At 41.5% G+C, this 18,569-nt stretch overlaps 2 protein-coding genes and 1 long non-coding RNA gene across 6 annotated transcripts in view; 1 reads left to right on the top strand and 2 right to left on the bottom strand.

Moving 5' to 3' along the window:
- Nucleotides 1-3,333, bottom strand: part of EXO1 (exonuclease 1) — a 19,883-nt gene extending 16,550 nt beyond the window's left edge. Inside the window, exons 1-3 of one of the 4 annotated variants that reach the window (XM_013943903.2) lie at nucleotides 3,308-3,333; nucleotides 1,889-2,062; nucleotides 454-573 (exon numbers count right to left, since the gene is read on the bottom strand). In XM_013943903.2, coding sequence (XP_013799357.2) covers nucleotides 454-573; nucleotides 1,889-2,049 — 281 coding nt within the window. In that variant the 5' untranslated portion in view covers nucleotides 2,050-2,062; nucleotides 3,308-3,333. Of the gene's footprint in view, nucleotides 1-453; nucleotides 574-1,888; nucleotides 2,063-2,470; nucleotides 2,493-2,616; nucleotides 2,689-3,307 lie in introns of those variants that run through there. The other 3 variants (XM_067293355.1, XM_067293356.1, XM_067293357.1) reach the window with 3 other exon arrangements.
- LOC136991571 (uncharacterized) lies at nucleotides 2,894-17,400 on the top strand. Its single transcript, XR_010883711.1, has 3 exons — nucleotides 2,894-3,118; nucleotides 12,905-13,114; nucleotides 17,274-17,400. It is a non-coding gene; the product is annotated as an uncharacterized lncRNA (long non-coding RNA).
- WDR64 (WD repeat domain 64) overlaps nucleotides 9,058-18,569 on the bottom strand; it is a 97,354-nt gene continuing 87,842 nt past the window's right edge. The window contains exons 18-21 of the mRNA XM_013943968.2: nucleotides 15,917-16,010; nucleotides 14,118-14,160; nucleotides 12,605-12,784; nucleotides 9,058-9,374 (exon numbers count right to left, since the gene is read on the bottom strand). Of these exons, the coding sequence (XP_013799422.2) occupies nucleotides 12,639-12,784; nucleotides 14,118-14,160; nucleotides 15,917-16,010 (283 nt within the window). The 3' untranslated portion in view covers nucleotides 9,058-9,374; nucleotides 12,605-12,638. The remainder of the gene's footprint in view (nucleotides 9,375-12,604; nucleotides 12,785-14,117; nucleotides 14,161-15,916; nucleotides 16,011-18,569) is intronic.

Consider the following 18,569-nt stretch of genomic DNA (forward strand, 5'->3'; position numbering starts at 1 on the left):
CTCATGAGAATTATAAATAAACACTTTAAAGAAAAACTATCACAACTTCACGAGATGCCCCATTATAAAGGAACCCAAATCCAAAGAAGGTGGTGTAATTTTAACTAAAACTACATTGGGAAGAAATACCTTTTATGTCCAGAAAGATCATGAGGACATGTCAGCTGAAAACCTTTAACTCTACACATTACAGGAACTAATACTCAGAGGTTTACTTCCTTCCTCTATAAAGGGAGCTTTCATTTATGAAGTACTGTTCTATTTTTGGAATAAAACCTCTAAGAACAGGTTTGTATGATTTAAATGTAAATTAAATGAAATAGTATTACATTGTAAGAAAGTTTATCAAAGATTACTGCCTAACTGAAGTTTCAAGTTTTTCAACATTTTGAAAATGAGTTGAGATGTTAAACACACTGCTTTGTTTGCAAATTAATACACTTCAGTACTTACTCTCTTCGGGCCTTCTCCACTTCCTTTTTAGAAGGTAGGGTGCATCCATCAAATACCAAAATTGGTTTAATTCCAAATGACAGGAGCATATCAACAAGTTTCATGCAGAAAGCTACATAACTGTATCAGCAACAACAAAAAGTAAGAAGTGTTTAGCGAAAAGGTTTATTTTTCAAGTCTGTTGCATATTTCCTATTTGCAGGAAAGGACAAATGTAAGCTCAGGATAACTATTGTTCGAGGATGTTAAGGGGCTCTATTACGTGGTGCTGGCCCCAGCACCACAAAAAGAATAAGAATACCTGAATGATTTTTTTTTTTTTTAAGAAGGAAATGCTTCATTTCCCATTTCAAATACTGGACAGACAACTCTTTTCTTCTACACAAGATGAATTAAGAGCTCAAGTAAAATTCAGTTCGGCTTTGCTACATGGTTTAGGATTCAAAGTTTCTTATGACTGTTAATGTTTCTCCTGTCGGTCAATTTCTTTCTTGCCTGAAGTGTACCCTATCCACTGAATTCTGAGGAAACAGTTAAAGGCAGAGCTGCATGAAATTCAGCCTTTTTCATATCAATAGAAATAGGAATGAAAAGTTTGTATCAGTTTGCAAACCAACTCTTTCTTGCCTCCAATGGAAGATTTAATCAAAATCTCATACAAATGAAGCTTAGACCAGACTAAACAGCGTTGCTTTATTTCTGAAGGAAAAAAAAGGCAAAAGGTTCATTTTCACGTAAAACAATTTTCAACCTTAAACAAGAGCTCATATTGGATTTTCAAAGACAGGGCAAGAACTTACACAAGCCTTACCTAAGCTCCAGAGCTGGAAGTGAAATATGACCACAATTTGTGTTCATCTCCTTCCTGATATAACAATATTGCTAAGTGAAATTGGAGGTTGCTTTAGAAAAAACTACTGTTACTAAGAAATATCATACATTAAGCAATGAAAAAAAACTGTGCAGGACACCTTATCCACAATACCATGTATCAGAAGGCCTCAGTATCATTCCATGCTTCTGTTGCACAGCAGTATTCATAGACTACCACTAGGTACAAATCAGTTGCTGAAAATAATACATTTGGGACACATGAATTTCATCTATGGAATCTCATCAGATTTATTAATTATTATTGGCATAGCAACATGCTGGAAAAAACCTAGCTTGCCAAGCTATTGGTAGTTTAATGGAAAATATTTTAGTGTAGACTTTTTCCAGTATTTTATTTAATATTTACTTTGCACAGTCAATAATTTATTTATGCAGAGCCAATATTTCCATTTCCAAATGGCACAACAACTGGGAGGGTGAATTCAGAGGCAACAGTTAACATGTGAAACTGTTTTAACTTAGTTTTTAGCTCAAGAAATCTCAAGTTAACAAAAAATTAATTTGTAAAAGGGCCAAGACAGAAATGTTAATGACGACTTACAGATCTGTTGGCTCTCCTTTGGCTAGTTTTTCAGCACAAGCGTAAGCTCCTTTGTGCAGCCAACAGTAGGTGTCCACAGCTACTGTCTGCCCTTTGTATTTCTTCACGTGGGTAGGCTCAGCAGCCTCTTTGATAAATTGAAGTAGGCCCTGAATTCCCATGATGTTGCTTAAACTGGAGTCCGGAAAAAGAAAAGCGTTAGCACAGCATTAAGCCTCAGTCTGCACAGGGAAGGCCAGCTCAGGCAGCAGAGGAGTTTCTTGGCTCAGCCAGAGACATCGAGGCCCCTGCGAACAGCACCACGCACCCTGCGCAGCCGAGGCCAGGGCCGGGCTCCTTTCCGCCGCCCGGCGAGATGCGAGACCTGCCGCCAGCGGTGCGCGCGGCCCGAAGGGACGCGGCTCCGGCTCCCCGGCGCCGCCTCGGGGCCTGCAGCCAGCCGGGGGCGGCAGGACCCGCCGGGCCGCGCGGGGGGGGCGCGGGGCGCGGCCCCGGCCTCGCTCCCCGCGGCGTGCTCAGGGGCTGCGGGGCCCCAGCGACTCCCGCAACCGCCCCCGCGGAGGGAGCACAACGGCGGTGTACCTGCCCGGGGCGAGGGGCTCTAAGGCGGCGCTCCCGGCTCCGGGCCGCTGCCTCCATGGGCCCACAACCGCCGCCGCCGAGCCGGGGGGGGTGGGGGGGGGGCGCGAGGGTCACCAACCGCCGCGGGGCCCCGCGCGCGCCAGTACCTCGCTGCGGGGGGAGGGGAAGCCCCGGCGCCGGCCCCCGTCCGCTCCGCTCCCCTCGACCGCGGCGCGCGGCAGCCGCTCAGCGCTTTCAAGCAGCGCGCGCTCCGGCTCTGGCCCCGCCCCCGCGGCGGACTACGAGTCCCAGCATGCTCCGCGGGGCGGAAGGGCGCGGGCCGTTAACGGCGCTGGAGGTTGCCGCCGGGGCGTGGGGCTCTGCCTAGGCTCCGCCTGGGCTGCCGGAGGGTCGGGGCGGCGGCGGCGGCGGCGGCGGCGCAGCGCGGCCCGGCCCGGCCCGACCCGGCTCCGCTCCAGCGCCTGGGACGCGCCCGGCCGTGGCGCGCTCAGAAAGCCCCGACAGATCCGGCATCGCTTCCGTGGCGGGGACCGGAAGCTTTCCGGAAGCTTCTCTTTCGTTTGAAGCCATGCTGGAAGGACGAGGAAGGGTTTAAGGACAGAGCGTAAGGCAGGCGGCCTGCGCTCTGAGGGGAAATGACTTTAAAAGGTAAACCACTGAATGTGCTGTTAGCAAGGGAAGTGCAGCTAATTCTAGCATCTGCACAAGTATTAAAATATGTTTAATATACTAAAATGTATTCAGTGCTGTAGCATTGAATCAATATATGTCATGTGCTGAATTCAGTCTTGCTGTCTCTCGGCAAAATACAGAAAAAAATTAAAAGCATTTCCTTACCTTGAGGCTAATACATGCCTTTTTGAAAGTTTTGTGTTGGCAGTACTTCATAATGCGAATTCTCTATAACCACTGAGTTGCTAGTGAAGAAAATCATAGTCAGCATTCCGGAAAGATTGTGTCATTACTGTACTTAGCATTTATTTTCAGTTCTTTCTTTTTTTCCTTGCTGTCTGGTCACATCTGTACCCTGATGTATAGAAAAGCTTTTCTGGTAGTTATGAACTAAAAAAAAATACAACAGAAGAACCACCATAGGAGCAAGAATATATTTAAATTTGCTGCTTTTACAGTACTTACATGTAAAGAGGCCAAACACCTGTAAGTAAAAGTTCTGGAGATCTAAGTAGAGATATGAATAGGGAACTTAAATAAAATAACTGTCAGTTCTGTACTATTGTTAGTAAGAGATAATAGTGATATAGAATGAGCCTTTTCTGAAATTATTCTTCATAGTGATTACTCCAGAGAGTTGATCAGTCAAGTACAGCAAAGTATCCATGATATGCTGTTGAAGACAGATATATATATACCAATAAACATGAAAATTATAAATATTAAAATATACTGGAATCAAAAGGTGTCATAGAATTTTGGCAGGACGCAGCAAAGCACTTAGTCCTGCAGATCACCCAGTGAATGAGGACGGGGAGACTGCAAAGGAAGAGGTGAGGGACAGATGTTGCAGCAGTGAAACCCTGTGGTTAATATAAGTATTGATGTCCAAAGTTAGAATTCTAAATCTGTATTTATGTGCTTTTATAATTCCTTTCATTAAAAAAGCCCTGAACATCCATAAGAAATACTGAAATTTGAAGTGGTGCACAAAGGATTTTAAAAAAATAGTCAGTCTGCACAAAACAGGTATACAAGTAACGTTTTTATTGCACAGATATAGTTACTGTTTTGGGGCATGTCATGAATGGGATCAAGTTGTAATTTAGCTATCTGCTACTAGTGAGCTCCCTATTTGACACATAAAACACAGTAAACTGTAGTTTGGTAGCCAACTGCATGCACCACAGACTAGGACAACAAGGGACTCATTACAGTGCCAACCTTAATTTCTTCCTACTGGTAACACACATACTGCAACCTAGAGGAGTCTTAGGCTGATCTTAGTTCTGATTTTTCTTATCGTCAGGAGGTGTCTTCATATCTTTGCTAATGAGAAACTTGGTAAAGAATGGGGAGAGATATAGCAAGAGAGCAAAGGAGAGACCATGTATACAATACTGAATTATGCAAAATTTCTCTGTTCTCCTACAAAAACCTGCATGGCTATTTTATTTGTTGAGCTGGTATTCAGATAAGACTGGAGGCTACTGGAATGTGTGCATGTTTCCAGCTGTAAGTATTGAGGTCATTGGACCAGAGGTCTTGCCAGCACTCTAGAATAGAAGTTATCACTGCACTGGAATAAATTATTTATTTATTTATTTTCTGAAATAATAATTTAAAAAAGCATTAACGTTAACTGCTTTATTCAGCTGCTGTTAGTAGAGGTCTGCAAAGCTGGTGATTGAATCCTGAGTACAGACATGTTGTCTGCACTTTAAAAGAGATTAAGAAACCATGAGACTGTCTTGGAATGGAGGAAAAAGTGATAGGGATACAGAAGGATCAAACAATACTTTCTTTACTTGAAATTTCACATAGTTTGAATTTTTGGTTCATTTGTAGTTACAAACAGAAAATCGGTCCTTTCTATGTATAAGACTTCCCATTCCTAAGCAACATGAAAATCAGCAAACTGCATATGCAGTCTTCTGTGTTTCTATCCATATTGTAGATGTCCATCCAGGACATCATGAAATAGCATTTAATTGACTTTAGAGTACCTTGAAGAGCATTCTCATTTTTTTTCCTCTGTTTCCCACCACAAGTAGGAACTATCAAACTGGCTTATCCTCAGGTGATGAGTCTGACGTGTCCTAGTGAGCTCCTGCTGTCACTCCGATAGAGTCCAAACTGCTGTGGGAATGAAGAAAACAGGAATAATACTAGCACTGGGCTGGCCAGAGCACACTTATATTCCCCACATCAGGGCCTGTGCCAGTCATGTTAACCACAACACAAGCCATCCTGAAATCTTAGTATTGCACTTCTGCTGCAAAGATTTCAAGGTAAAACTGAGAAATAGGATGTCTGAAGTAAAATAATCAAAAATTGACTAGACTTTTGAATTTGAAAAATGTTATAAAGCTTATTTTTCTTGCTAGTTAACATAAAGGTATGCTTGCTTAAATTAAAAATGAAATCTACAGTGAAAAATATATCTAGGCTGATATCTACCAGATAACAGTGTGTTTTATGGTTTGCCAGTTTGAAGTCTGTGTAGCTCTTTCGATGTTTTGATTTTGTTACACAGATGACTCAGTCAGCAGGGCAAAAAAGCAATGTTTCCAAACAGTGGACAACAAAGACTTAAATTTAATACATTTTGAAAAGAGTACATCTGAATTATAACTTAAGAAAAGTGTGTGTGCATTGAGAAATGCGCAGAAATAATTTAGGGAGAGTGACAGCATAAGAGGTTTTAAAGCTGAAAATGTTGATTAAATTCCTCTTTACTGATCTTTTTTCACTGCATGATTCTGTCTGTATTTGACTTGCTCCAGAAGTTCTAAATTCAATTGCAATTACAATTCCATTTGAATTATGATCACTTCTCTTAAAAAAAATGTTTTTTTACATCAGTTCTGACATTTCTCTTTCCCTCAAACTGTTCTGTTGATGGTGAAAACAAAAACCAGGGTAGACAATATAATATATCAATATCATTTAAAATGTCATGTGCAATTCAATTACATCCATTTTTGACCATTTTGTGTAGATTACATTAAAAACAGTTGTAAGGTGAACCTCAGACTGAGAAGCACTGCAGCCAAGGAACTTTCGTTAAAGAAAGCCAGAAGCACCAAATTCTTGCCCAGCTCAGATATTCCTCTTCAATTCCTTATTCTTGAAGGGCGGATAGCTTGGAATTGAAGATGTGCCATGATTTACATTAAATCTTTGAAAGCTGTAAGTAGCTTTTACAGTAGATTTGTGGGGCATCTGAGGTCACCACAGTCATGCAAACTGACCTCTGTGTCTTGGGTCCTCTACAAATAAATCATGCAAAGAAATTCTATTAAGTTCACATTTTTACATTTTTCTCACAAAAACGTCTCAAAGAGTATAATATATTTGTGATATCCATTAACATTCAGTTTATAACAAATGGCTTTAATCAAATTATCTGTGACATCTTTCATTACATTTCATAATTTCTGTGAAATATCAAGTTACATACAAGGAGTTAAAGGATTTGTTGGTTTCAGAGTTATCTTGACTAATACAGGCTGAAGATACTGCTCTTTAAGCTCAACAATATCTCCTAGAAGGAATTAGTAAGATTATAATACTTTGGTGAGTTATTTAAAGAATAGTAAAGCATGTAGGTATAAGCATGTAAGCATGTAAGTATGTTCTATAAGCATTTAATATCTTGCCTTTAAAGAACACTGTAATATACCTGTATAATTTCCTGTAAATACCAACTGAAGCAGGGAAGTGGCATGTCCTTGTAGTTAGGAGCAAGACTTATAATATAATGCATTATTTACTATAATAATATATACAAACCTTTCCTTGCGCAAGTAGCTTGTGTGCCTGGAGGATTTAATAAGACTAGAAATGACTGTACCGAATCCCAGTTGTATTTATTTAACTTCCTTGGGCAGTTTTGTAATGGTGACTGGCAGAATACATTACAAATAGAGCTGGAAATAGAAAGTAGAGCAGAAACATTCCTTTATGATTGTTTTGTATCATGTAATAAGAAATGAAGAGCTTTACAGAGTCATTTCATTTGAACTTCAAGTTGACGGTATTCTGCACTATAAATGAGAAAGGACATTCTTCTTTTGGAGAAGACAGTAGAGGTTGCTCGTACGCCGGGCTGTTAATAAGCTGTTTATATCCTAAAGGAATTTTGAAAATGGGAACTAAATAATCATCCCCTTTCTTTTTCAGGACTATCGATGGATTGGCAGGTACATTTTTTTCCCAGGCTGCATTAGTTAAATTCCCCCTCTAATTCACCAAGTCTGCTTTGATTTTGACTGTGTAATTTGCAATTTGAAGTTTTCTGCTACTGAGCTTATAGATACTGGGGAAAGAAATTCATGTGTGGAAAAACAATCATAAGTGTTTAAAGTCTGGTATCTAGCTTGTAGCTTGAGTTTCTCTGTCACTCGAATATCGTGATAAATGAAAGAAACCATTGATAATTCTTAGCTCTTTGAGAGCAGTTTGCATTCATGAGTGCAGGACACACTTAAATGCAGGAATGTATCATTATTCTCTTCCCACAGATGAGCAAACTGAAGCCTACAGGGGCAGGCACTTCTCTGAGATTACAGTAAGATTTCAATAGCTGAGATTGTACTGGAACTCCAGTCTTGCATCTCTTTCTCCTGACTCTCTGCCAACCAGTCCCTGCTTCCCAAAGCTGATCAGGAGGAAGATTTTGTTAACTTTTGAGAGCGCATTTAGGGTGTGCCCTGGCAAGGGCTACAATCTGCTATTCCTCCGGCAAGTACAGCAGCGGTAGCTGAAGTGAACAATGTGATCTTTCAGTTTTGGAGGTCTTTGTATTGTCATGGCCTCATACTGAATTCAGTAACATCAGGGTGCTCTTATCCTGCTGAAATCATTAGCTTTTATACCAGAAACATCCCACTTCTGGAACCCAGGACCTTTATGTCTCTTTCCTTGTTCATCTCCTGTTTGCTTGGTATTTATGGAGATGTTACCAAACTATCAGGGATAGTGACTGAAATTCTCTACACCCATGGGGCTCCTACAGCAAGACTAGAAGCAGGGCAGTTCCCAATTGGTGGATTCACACAAGAATGACTCCCTCTTGGCTTTGAGAATCAACAATGGGAACGGCCACCGCACAGACAAGGGGACTACACAGCCTCCTCGCTGCTCCCTTGGTGCATGGCACAATGCATGGGGTGCATTTCACTGAATTAAAATGAATGGTCAAAGTCTCAGTGGAATCTCAGTGGAGGCTCTTTATAATTAAAAAAGACCCCTGTAGACTCCTGATAGAAATATAGGATAGGTGGCCAAGATAAGTGCAAGTGTTGAGAAAAAGGCACCTCTAGAGTCATTTAGCTCACTTGTAGAAAGTGCTTCAGCAGAGTGCATAGAGAAGGAATGGGATCACTGAACTTATACAACTAACCTTTGCACAGCTAAGGTAAAGCAAAATTAATTTTGTCCCCACTATGCACCAGGATGGACAAGGACCTCTTATAGACTTTTAAGAAACTTCCTTCCATATAGTAAGTCTGGTACTTCTGGAATAGTCTTCATGGGGTAGATTAAAATAGTCAAAATCTTGCACTCTGCTGAAGCTCCTAGTCACATCATCAGCTATGGTGGTAACTTAATAACATAGACCAGAAAATAGTAGATCAGGTTCCTGTTTTGTATTAGTTTTTCCAGAATTTCAGGGAATTCTTTATTATTGCTATTATAATATCTGCACTGCTTAGAATTTGATAATTTTATTTCAGAGAGTATGACTGTCAGTTCATTTAATCGATTTAATCAATTTGTTAGAAAAGCAAAATTTGATTACTCTCTGGTAGGTGGCAGTGTTACATTTACTGCACCCTTGATCTGTGCTTTTATTGAACTTTGCATTTATGGACAGTGGATTTTCATGCTTTTTTTTTTTTTTTTTAGCTCAGCTAAGAAGCCAAGCTTTAATACGTATGCACAAGCAAACTCATATACACACTTACACATACTTGAGGGAAGTATAGAGGAAGACACCCTTAAAACTATATTTAGTTGCAGAGGAAATGTTTTTTAAAAGCTCTTCATTCATCTGGAAAATATCTCAATGTTAGTAAAGTCATTACAAACCTGGATTATCTAGTTAATATTGTAACTGCTGTCTGCTTCAGTCAGTCCAGGCTAAGAACAAGATTTGAATGGTATCTCACTTACGAGCTAGGTCTGCAAAACTGCTAATGCCATTCAGATCTCAGCCACTGCGGTACTAGAAAACAGAACAAAAGAGAAGCCATATTAATTTCCTGCATCACAATTGTGTGTACCTTGATTTCCAGAGGGTTAGCATCTCGGCTGGCCCCAGTTCCTAACTGTTCCCTGCTGGGTGAACACAGTTCTTAGAATCACATTCCAGTAAAGATAACTCTGAGTACGATTCTGGCATCCCCTTCCTGTGCAAAGGTTACTGTATTTGCCTGAAATTTTTTCAGTAAGATCTGTGCCTGTTAGCTTCTTCCTGAGAATGTGGTAACAAAGATATTTTATTTTTATATATATACACTATATATACTATATATATATATATATATACACACACAAGGTGTGTAAATACACACACACACACACACACACACACACACACACGCCCCTTGTGAAACCTTACTTCATTCAGCTCAAAAGGAACACAACCCAGCTGAGTAATATTTGAAACAAATCACAGAATCACAGAAGGGTTGAGGTTGGAAGAGACTTCTGGAGATCATCTAATCCAATTCCTCTGCTCAAGCAGGGTCACCTAGAGCACGTTGCCCAGGATTGTGTTCAGATGGCTTTTGACTATCTCCAGAGAAGGAGGCTCCACAACCTCTCTGCACAACCTGTTCCAATGCTCTGTCACCCTCACAGTAAAAAAGTTTTTCCTCATGTTCAGGTGGAACTTCCTGTGTTTCAGTTTGTGCCTGTTGCCTCTCGTCCTATCGCTGGGCACCACTGAGAAGAGTCTGGCCCCATCCTCTCTACACCCTCCCTTCAGATACTTATACACATTGATAAGATCCCCCCCTTAGTCTTCTCATCTTCAGGCTGAACAGTCCCAGCTCTCTCATCCTTTCCTCATAGGAGAGATGCTCCAGTCCCTTAATCATCTTTGTAGCCCTCTGCTGGACTTGCTCCAGTAGCTCCACGTGTCTCTTGTATTGGGGAGCCCAACCCTGGACACAGTACTCCAGATGTGGCCTCACCAGGGCTGAGTAGAAGGGGAGGATCATCTCCCTCGACCTGCTGGCAACACTCTTCCTGATGCACCCCAGGATACCATTGGCCTTCTTGGCCACAAGGGCACATTGCTGCCTCATGCTTAACTTGGTGTCCACCAGCACTCCCAGGTCCTTCTCCGCAGGGCTGCTTTCCAGCAGGTCAACCCCCAACCTGTACTGCTGCATGGGTTTATTCCTCCCTAGGTGCAGGACCCTGCACTTGCCTTTGTTGAACTTCATGCGGTTCCTCTCTGCCCACCTCTCCAGCCTGTCCAGGTCTCTCTGAATGGCAGCACAGCCCTCTGGTGTATCGGCCACTCCTCCCAGCTTTGTATCATTGGCAAACTTGCTGAGGGTGCACTCTATCCCTTCATCCAGATCACTGATGAACAAGTTGGTCCAAGACTGGACCCAGTACTGACCCCTGGGGGACACCGCTAGCTACAGGCCTCCAGCTAGACTCTGCACCGCTGATCACAAGTCAAGCAAGCACCAGTGGACTTTCTCCCTTTCTATCCCTTCAGCCTTTGGATAAGGTGAGGAAAAATGTCTTGCTGATAAGGGGACTCTTGCCTCTGTCATCCAAGTGATGATGATGATGATTGTGACAATGATGACATCACTGCCGTCTGAACTTGGGAATTCCTACAGGCATCTGAGCACACTAATATATCAATAATGAAGACAACAAAACCGAACATATTCCACACTCACTGTACTTGTGGACATTTATCATCATATTCTATTTCTGCACAAAACATTTGCGAAGCTACCTCATCACCTTTCTGAAAGTTTCTCCCTATGACTTGCCTTTACTGGGATACCTTTTAAAGCCTGACATGGCTGAGGTATGATGATCACTGTCCACCATGATGACCAATATTATCTGACCATGTCATGGTACTCCATCCTCATTCTGTATTTACTTTTTGGCCTCTTGTTTAGAATGACATGTTTTCTGAAGCAGAGCCTGAGGTGATAACAACACCTAAACCATTGGCAGCCTGTTGTATGACTGGCTTTACAGTCTGATTATACCTACAGATCCCATGTGTCAGGATACTATTCTTTCCTGATTTGTAACCCTGCTAGTGCTAACTGACTTGTGCAGTGCTGCACTCATAGAATCACAGAATCAGAGTAGTTGAAGTTGGAAGGCACCTCTGGAGATCATATAGTCCAACCCTCCTGCTCAGAGCAGAGTCAGGTTGATCAGGTTGTTCAGGACCATGTCCAGTTGGGTTTTGAATATCTCCAAGGATGGAAACTCCACAACGTCTCTGGGCAACCTGTACCAGTGCTCAGTCACCCTTACAGTAAAAAAGTGTTTTCTTATGTTTAAATGGAATTTCCTGTATTTCAGTTTGCGCCCATTGCCTCTTGTCCTGTCACTGGATACCACTGAGAAGAGTCTGGCTCTGTCTTCTTTACTCCCTCCCATAGGTATTTATACACACTGATAAGGTCCCCCCAAGCATTCTCTTCTTGAGGCTAAACATTCCCAGCTCTCAGCCTCTCCTCATACGACAGATGCTCCAATCCCTTAATCATCTCTGTGGCCCTTTGGCCCTTCGCTGGATGTGAATGTCCGTGTCTCTTTTGTACTGAGGAGCCCAGGACTGGACACAGCACTCCAGATGTGGTCTCACCAATGCTGAGTAGAGGGGAAGGATCACCTCCCTTGACTTGCTGGCAATGCTCTTCCTAATGCAGTCTGGGATACTGTTGGCCTTCTTTGTTGTGAAGGCACATTGCTGGCTCAACTTGTTGTCTATCAGGACCCACAGATCCTTTTCTGCCAAGCTGCTTTCCAGCTGATCAGTCCCCAGCACACACTGGTGCATGGGGTTACTCCTCCCCAGACGCAGATGCAGGTCTTCTCTAATTCTCATTACAGGGCACAGGGTCTGTTATCTCCAAATGATTTTGGAGAAAGTCTGCTAGAGAGACATATTTCTCCTGTTCTGAGAGCAGGATACTATGCCTTGCCTATCATCCTTCTTAGAAAGTAAATTAAATGGGTGGAAAATTGACTACTAGACTTTCACACAACTTCACAGTCAGTTTTTGCCATAATTGTTCCTAGTCATGTGTTTCCTCATTTTCCATTTGTGATTACTCTCTGCTACAGTTGTAAAAGCAGAAGTAATTTGTGTCCATGTAAGAAACTATGAACCAAAAAATGCAAGCTGTTGCAAATGCTAGTTAGTAGAAAGCATGTTACGAAAATTGGCAGAATTACCTTCTCCTTTGGTCCAGTCCCATCCCAAAGACATTCAGATAGCTACCTGAATACTCCATAGATAGATATAGCCATTTTCATGAGCAGAAGCCAGTACTGGTGAGTATCCCATTACAGCTTTGGATAATGATACTTTTTTCTCCAACTGTTGCACATTCTTATATGTTGTTGTGTCTTTTTCTGCTTTGGAACACAAATGATAATACATCATCTCAACACAATTTTTTGTACTGGTTTTGAATGTACAGAAATTACATCACACTAGGAAAAAGTAACTTTGGAAAGAAACTTCATTTGCAGGATGACATCACTTTGAAAACGTGTTACAAATATGGATAAAGAAAAATTGAAAAGAAATGAGAACAGTCTCCATGATCTCATCTAAACCGTCCAGCACTATTCCTTCATGAGGCGGAGAAACCTTATTCAGAGCATAGCAACAGATTTTACAGAAACTGCACGCACCAGTGAGAGTGGAGGAGCAGTGCAAGACAGCAGTCACCAGGACAGGTGAGAGGCCATTCTGCAGTCTCTGGGTGAGGGTTCTAGAGATGACCGGAAATTTAGCAATGAAATAAAGTTTAATAACTAAATGACACTTACCAACTCTGAAATCATAGATTTCTATACTTACATCTCAGGTTCAAAACTTTTGCTAAACCCAAAGCAGAGGTCACAGAAAGCCCCTTCTGAGTTCCTGCTGTGACTTCCCTAGAGCTGGAGATCCTGGGGTCTTATGAAAGTGCTCAGTGAAATGGGCATTCAGTGGGTGCAAGACCTGACATGAATGTATATTTCACTGACCAGGTACAAGGCTTGGGGATATTCTGGTTTCTAAAAATCTGGGCACAGATTTTTTAGCGGAATAAATTCAACTTAAAGCCACACTTCAAATTATCAAATTTCTTGTTATTGGGAAAGTCTGCTTTTCAGCAGAGGATTTCTAAAGGATTCAAAAGAATCTACAAGTTTTGCTTCCTGCAAACTCATTGACTCCCTCCCTGTTTACAGTCTAGTGCCTTAGCTCTTAAGCACTGGGCTCTCTATTGTTTCTGTTGTTTTAAGGATACATACTACAGACAAGACTTTTCCTTCTAAAATTCCATCTGCTTTTGAAGATTTTCTCCGTAAGGCCATTCATTCACATTTGACTTAAGTTGGCTCTTGGTTTACCATTTCAGTAATTTATTGCTCAAATATTTATGTGGGAGGGGATGCTGTGTAATTGGTGCTCCCAAACTGCGCAAGGCTTTCAGCATCACATCTATTTAGCAAAATCAGTATTTGAGCCCTTGTAAAGACTGCATCTTGGGCTTGCTTTGGGGAAATAACTGCAAACTGGGGTGAGCAAAAGACATGGAAGTGCGTCGTCCACATGCCAACTGGTATCCCAGTTATTCTAAACTCAAAAGAAGTTTGCCAGGCAAACTGGCAGACTCAGTTCAAATGGGAATTTGAGCAGAACACTCATGGATCAACAACAAAGAGAATGAAAAACAACATACTTCCATACCTGCTGTTACTTGAGTATTAATTTCATCATTTTTTGTATTTTCCTAAAAGCAAGGAATAAAATGTAACAGAATTAGAAAATGGAACTCGTGTGACTACAGAATAGTTGTGTATTTGAAATTATTTTAGGAACTCATAATATTTTAATTGGAGGATTCAAATATTCTCCCAATTTCCATTCTATCTGGGAGAATAATGAGTGAAAACAAGGAACATTTAATCTGAAGGTGTCAAAATCAGAAATAAACAGGAGTTAGGCACCTTTGTAAAGAAAAGTACTCATGACTGCAAGCAGTCAAGTTAGCACACCTGAATAGTTGTCACATTTGAGCTGAGATGCTGTAATGCACCACAAAAGCAATGCCAGCTCATTGCAAATGCAAAATATAGTTAATTTAAATCACTTCCATGGTCAGATGCAGCCATTGTGTTAATCCACTTTAGGTAGAGTGTAAGTTCGTCTACTGTGAATTCAGGCCAAAGGTTCTTCCAGCTCTGCATTCTGATGGATGCTCAGGAAAAGCAGAGGAACAGCACAGGTATACAGTAATGCTAGCTTAGTAAAAACAACCAGCTTCAACCAGTCTGCAGTTTGAGGATACAGTACTTGGAATAAGCCAGGAGCATGCAAAAGGTAAATTTGGCTGGAAGGCAGTGATTTCTTAGGTCAAGCAAAGTCGATCACTTACAGTCACATGAATGTGCTCTAGATCTCTTGATTACTGTGTTTTATTTAGAACATGTATATTATCTTGTTATTACCTTGAGCAAAGATGAGAAAAGTTCGGGAGTAGCAGTAGCATTTACTTGCATATAAATCCTCAGTGTGAAAATTCTGACAGTCCTTCATTTATGCATCATTACATAATATCGAACAATAATATCGTTTCTGATGATCCCCAAGGCTGACAGTAATCAGCACAAGCCTCAAAAATTGAAGTCAAAGAAGGCAGGAAAAATTATCTAGCCATGAGTGTTTGAGGTGTCTTAGAATAGGACAAACCACTTCAATTTCATCCTACCTATTGATCTGCCAGGCTTGATGTATCGGGCTTTTGGGGATCCTTTTAAGAGCTGCATATGGCTGTGCATTTTGTTATTCTAATAACTACACAGCACAGGCTATCGTATGCTTTAGTCTGCAGATCAAAACTAGGCCTGTGCCAACTTGGGAATCTATTCAAGTGCCATACTCAGCTTAAAAAAAAAAAAAAGCTTGAAAGAAACTGAGAGATAGGATCAGTTTTTTTCCTCCTTTTTCCTACTTGCCATTTATTGCTTTGCATATATGGCATCTCCTTCTGGCAGAAAAGGAAAAAGCACCATAAAAATCACAATGGTATCCCTAGCAAAAACACACAAATTGAGATACTAGCAGCTTGATAGCAAATTAAAAAAAAGTTACCATTTCTGCTCTTTGACAATGCTTTAAATTTAGCCAATACATCCATGGCATCCAAGCCAGTCTGGCTGCAATGTAGTCACTTCATGATTTGTCTGTTTTACCTTCTTCTTCTAGTTCTCAGCTGTTTGAAAGTCAGAACTGCTGGTGATAAGCATCTGACAAAAATTTTGGTAGTCAGCCATTCCATGTAGCAGAGCGCTGGCTGCCTGACAGAATATATTCTTAATTCCCCATCTCATTCTTACCCCAAGCTTAGAAGAACAAAGTTCATTCCTGTGTTATCCTTTACCTCTAGCTTTCTGCATGGCTGTATGGAGTTTTTTTAGTAAGCTACTAGATTTGAAAATAAAAACAAAACAGATATTCTACAGAATTCATGAAGCCACTATACCTACCTTATTTAGGTTCAAATAAGTGTTCTCCTGTCCTGGAATGGCGCTGATATCACTCCTTACAGTAGTAGTAGTAGAGGACAGGGAACCAATTTTCCTGTGTGAAAGAAAATATTCAGAGAGAGATGGCTGACAGTACAAAATAGAGTATCGGAGATCACTAACATTCTTGAAGATACTGTTTGCTATCTGGAAATCAACATTGTCCAGTGTAATAAAGCATAATAAAAAGAGTACCTGAAGTGATTAGACTGGTTAGACTAAGGATTGCTAATGTTTTAGAAATTTATCCAAGTCACTAAGCAAGATTTGCTTATCACACAGCCAACCTATCCTGTCAGAACCTGTGAACAAATTAAATCCACAGTAAATCAAAATGCTGGTTTTCATGCTGGTATAAAAGTGAAGGGGAAGAATGTAGCACTTGCTAATGGCTTGTTCCCTTTCATTTTACAAAGTGCTTTACTCTGCAAATAGCTTTCAATTAATTATAGAAACTTCCTTTCGATCTATTAAGAGAGTGCTCAGAAATGGGATTGTGTGGAAGAAACTCAAGAAAAAAAATTGGATGTAGTCTCCAATGTTTGCATTTTTGAGTCAAGAAAAGTTCTACCAGACAACAGACTTAACTTACATTGATATCACAATTGTTCTGTTTTCTACAAGACTATCTGAATAACTGGGATAATGTAAAGACTATACAGAAAGTAAGCAGCCAAGACAGCCCACTTGGATTTGCACAGGTGGCCCTGATTTTGTAGTTTTTCAGGGCTTAGTTTTACGAACTTACTACCAGTCTTTAACATATGTGTACGTGGGATCAGAATCAAATTCACTCAGATACCTTTACAGAACATACAAAACATAAATCTATATGATTCAAAGTCATTGCGGGAACCTCCTGCTTAAACATTATCAGAATTTTTCTTGATCTATAAAAAACCTATCTGTGAATTATGATTACTGCATTTAATTTACCTAGTATTTTTTAAATTAATCATTAAGTTGTAATGTCAAAAAGCAGATCTATGTTCAATTAAGTGGCAATGTCACATTTAGGGGTGTAGTAAATGCATAAGCTCCTTGAAGGTTTTAAAGCAACATTAGAGCATAAACCATCCTTATGATTTAAGGGAGCAAAAAGGTTGTCTAATTGCTTAAGACCTTAAAGCTGCATAGGCATTTAAACCGTATTGAGTCCTTTTGGCTACCACTGCCTTTGCATATGCATTGGAAGATAAGCACTTCTGAAGTTACATATGCATGCAACCCCTTTCGCTCAAAATCACAGAATTACAGAATGGTTGAGGTTGGAAGAGACTTCTGGAGATCATCTAATCCAATTCCTCTGCTCAAGCAGGGTCACCTAGAGCACGTTGCCCAGGATTGTGTTCAGATGGCTTTTGACTATCTCCAGAGAAGGAGGCTCCACAACCTCTCTGCGCAACCTGTTCCAATGCTCTGTCACCCTCACAGTAAAAAAGTTTTTCCTCATGTTCAGATGGAACTTCCTGTGTTTCAGTTTGTGCCTGTTGCCTCTCGTCCTATCGCTGGGCACCACTGAGAAGAGTCTGGCCCCATCCTCTCTACACCCTCCCTTCAGATACTTATACACATTGATAAGATCCCCCCCTTAGTCTTCTCATCTTCAGGCTGAACAGTCCCAGCTCTCTCATCCTTTCCTCATAGGAGAGATGCTCCAGTCCCTTAATCATCTTTGTAGCCCTCTGCTGGACTTGCTCCAGTAGCTCCACGTGTCTCTTGTATTGGGGAGCCCAACCCTGGACACAGTACTCCAGATGTGGCCTCACCAGGGCTGAGTAGAAGGGGAGGATCATCTCGCTCGACCTGCTGGCAACACTCTTCCTGATGCACCCCAGGATACCATTGGCCTTCTTGGCCACAAGGGCACGTTGCTGACTCATGGTCAGCTTGTTGTCCAGCAGGACTTCCAGGTACCTCTCCGCAGAGCTGCTTTCCAGCAGGTCAACCCCCAATCTGTACTGGTGCATGGGGTTATTCCTCCCTAGGTGCAGGACCCTGCACTTGCCTTTGTTGAACTTCATGCAGTTCCCCTCTGCCCATCTCTCCAGCCTGTCGAGGTCCTTCTGAATGGCAGCACAGCCCTCTGGTGTGTCAGCCACTCTTCCCAGCTTTGTATCATTGGCAAACTTGCTGAGGGTGCACTCTGTCCCTTCATCCAGGTCATTGGTGAAGAAGTTGAACAATACTGGACCCAATATTGACCCCTGGTGGACACCGCAAGCTACAGGCCTCCAACTATGTGCCACTGATCACAACCCTCTGAGCTCTGCCTTTCAGTCAGTTCTCAATCCACCTCATTGTCCACTCATCTAGCCTGCACTTCCTGAGCTTGCCTTAAATGGGCATCTTTGGCTGAAATTGTGCTCCCCGTGCAACGCTACCAGTGTATGGCAGCTTCTAGTTTGTTTTAAGATGAGATTTGAGGCTGCACACTTCAGTGAGCTTCCCTCTGTTTGCTGAGAGTGTCTAATGCCTTGAGGATTGTACCACATTTGAAAAAAGAAAAAACCTGCTGCCACAGAGGACTCTCAGAATCATCTGACAGAGATAGGAGTCCAAGAAGGTACAGTACACAGGAGAATGAATACCAGACAAAAGTTGACTTCATCTG

This window comes from Apteryx mantelli, chromosome 3 (genome assembly GCF_036417845.1).
Source record: "Apteryx mantelli isolate bAptMan1 chromosome 3, bAptMan1.hap1, whole genome shotgun sequence".
NCBI classification, from domain to species: Eukaryota; Metazoa; Chordata; class Aves; order Apterygiformes; family Apterygidae; genus Apteryx; species Apteryx mantelli.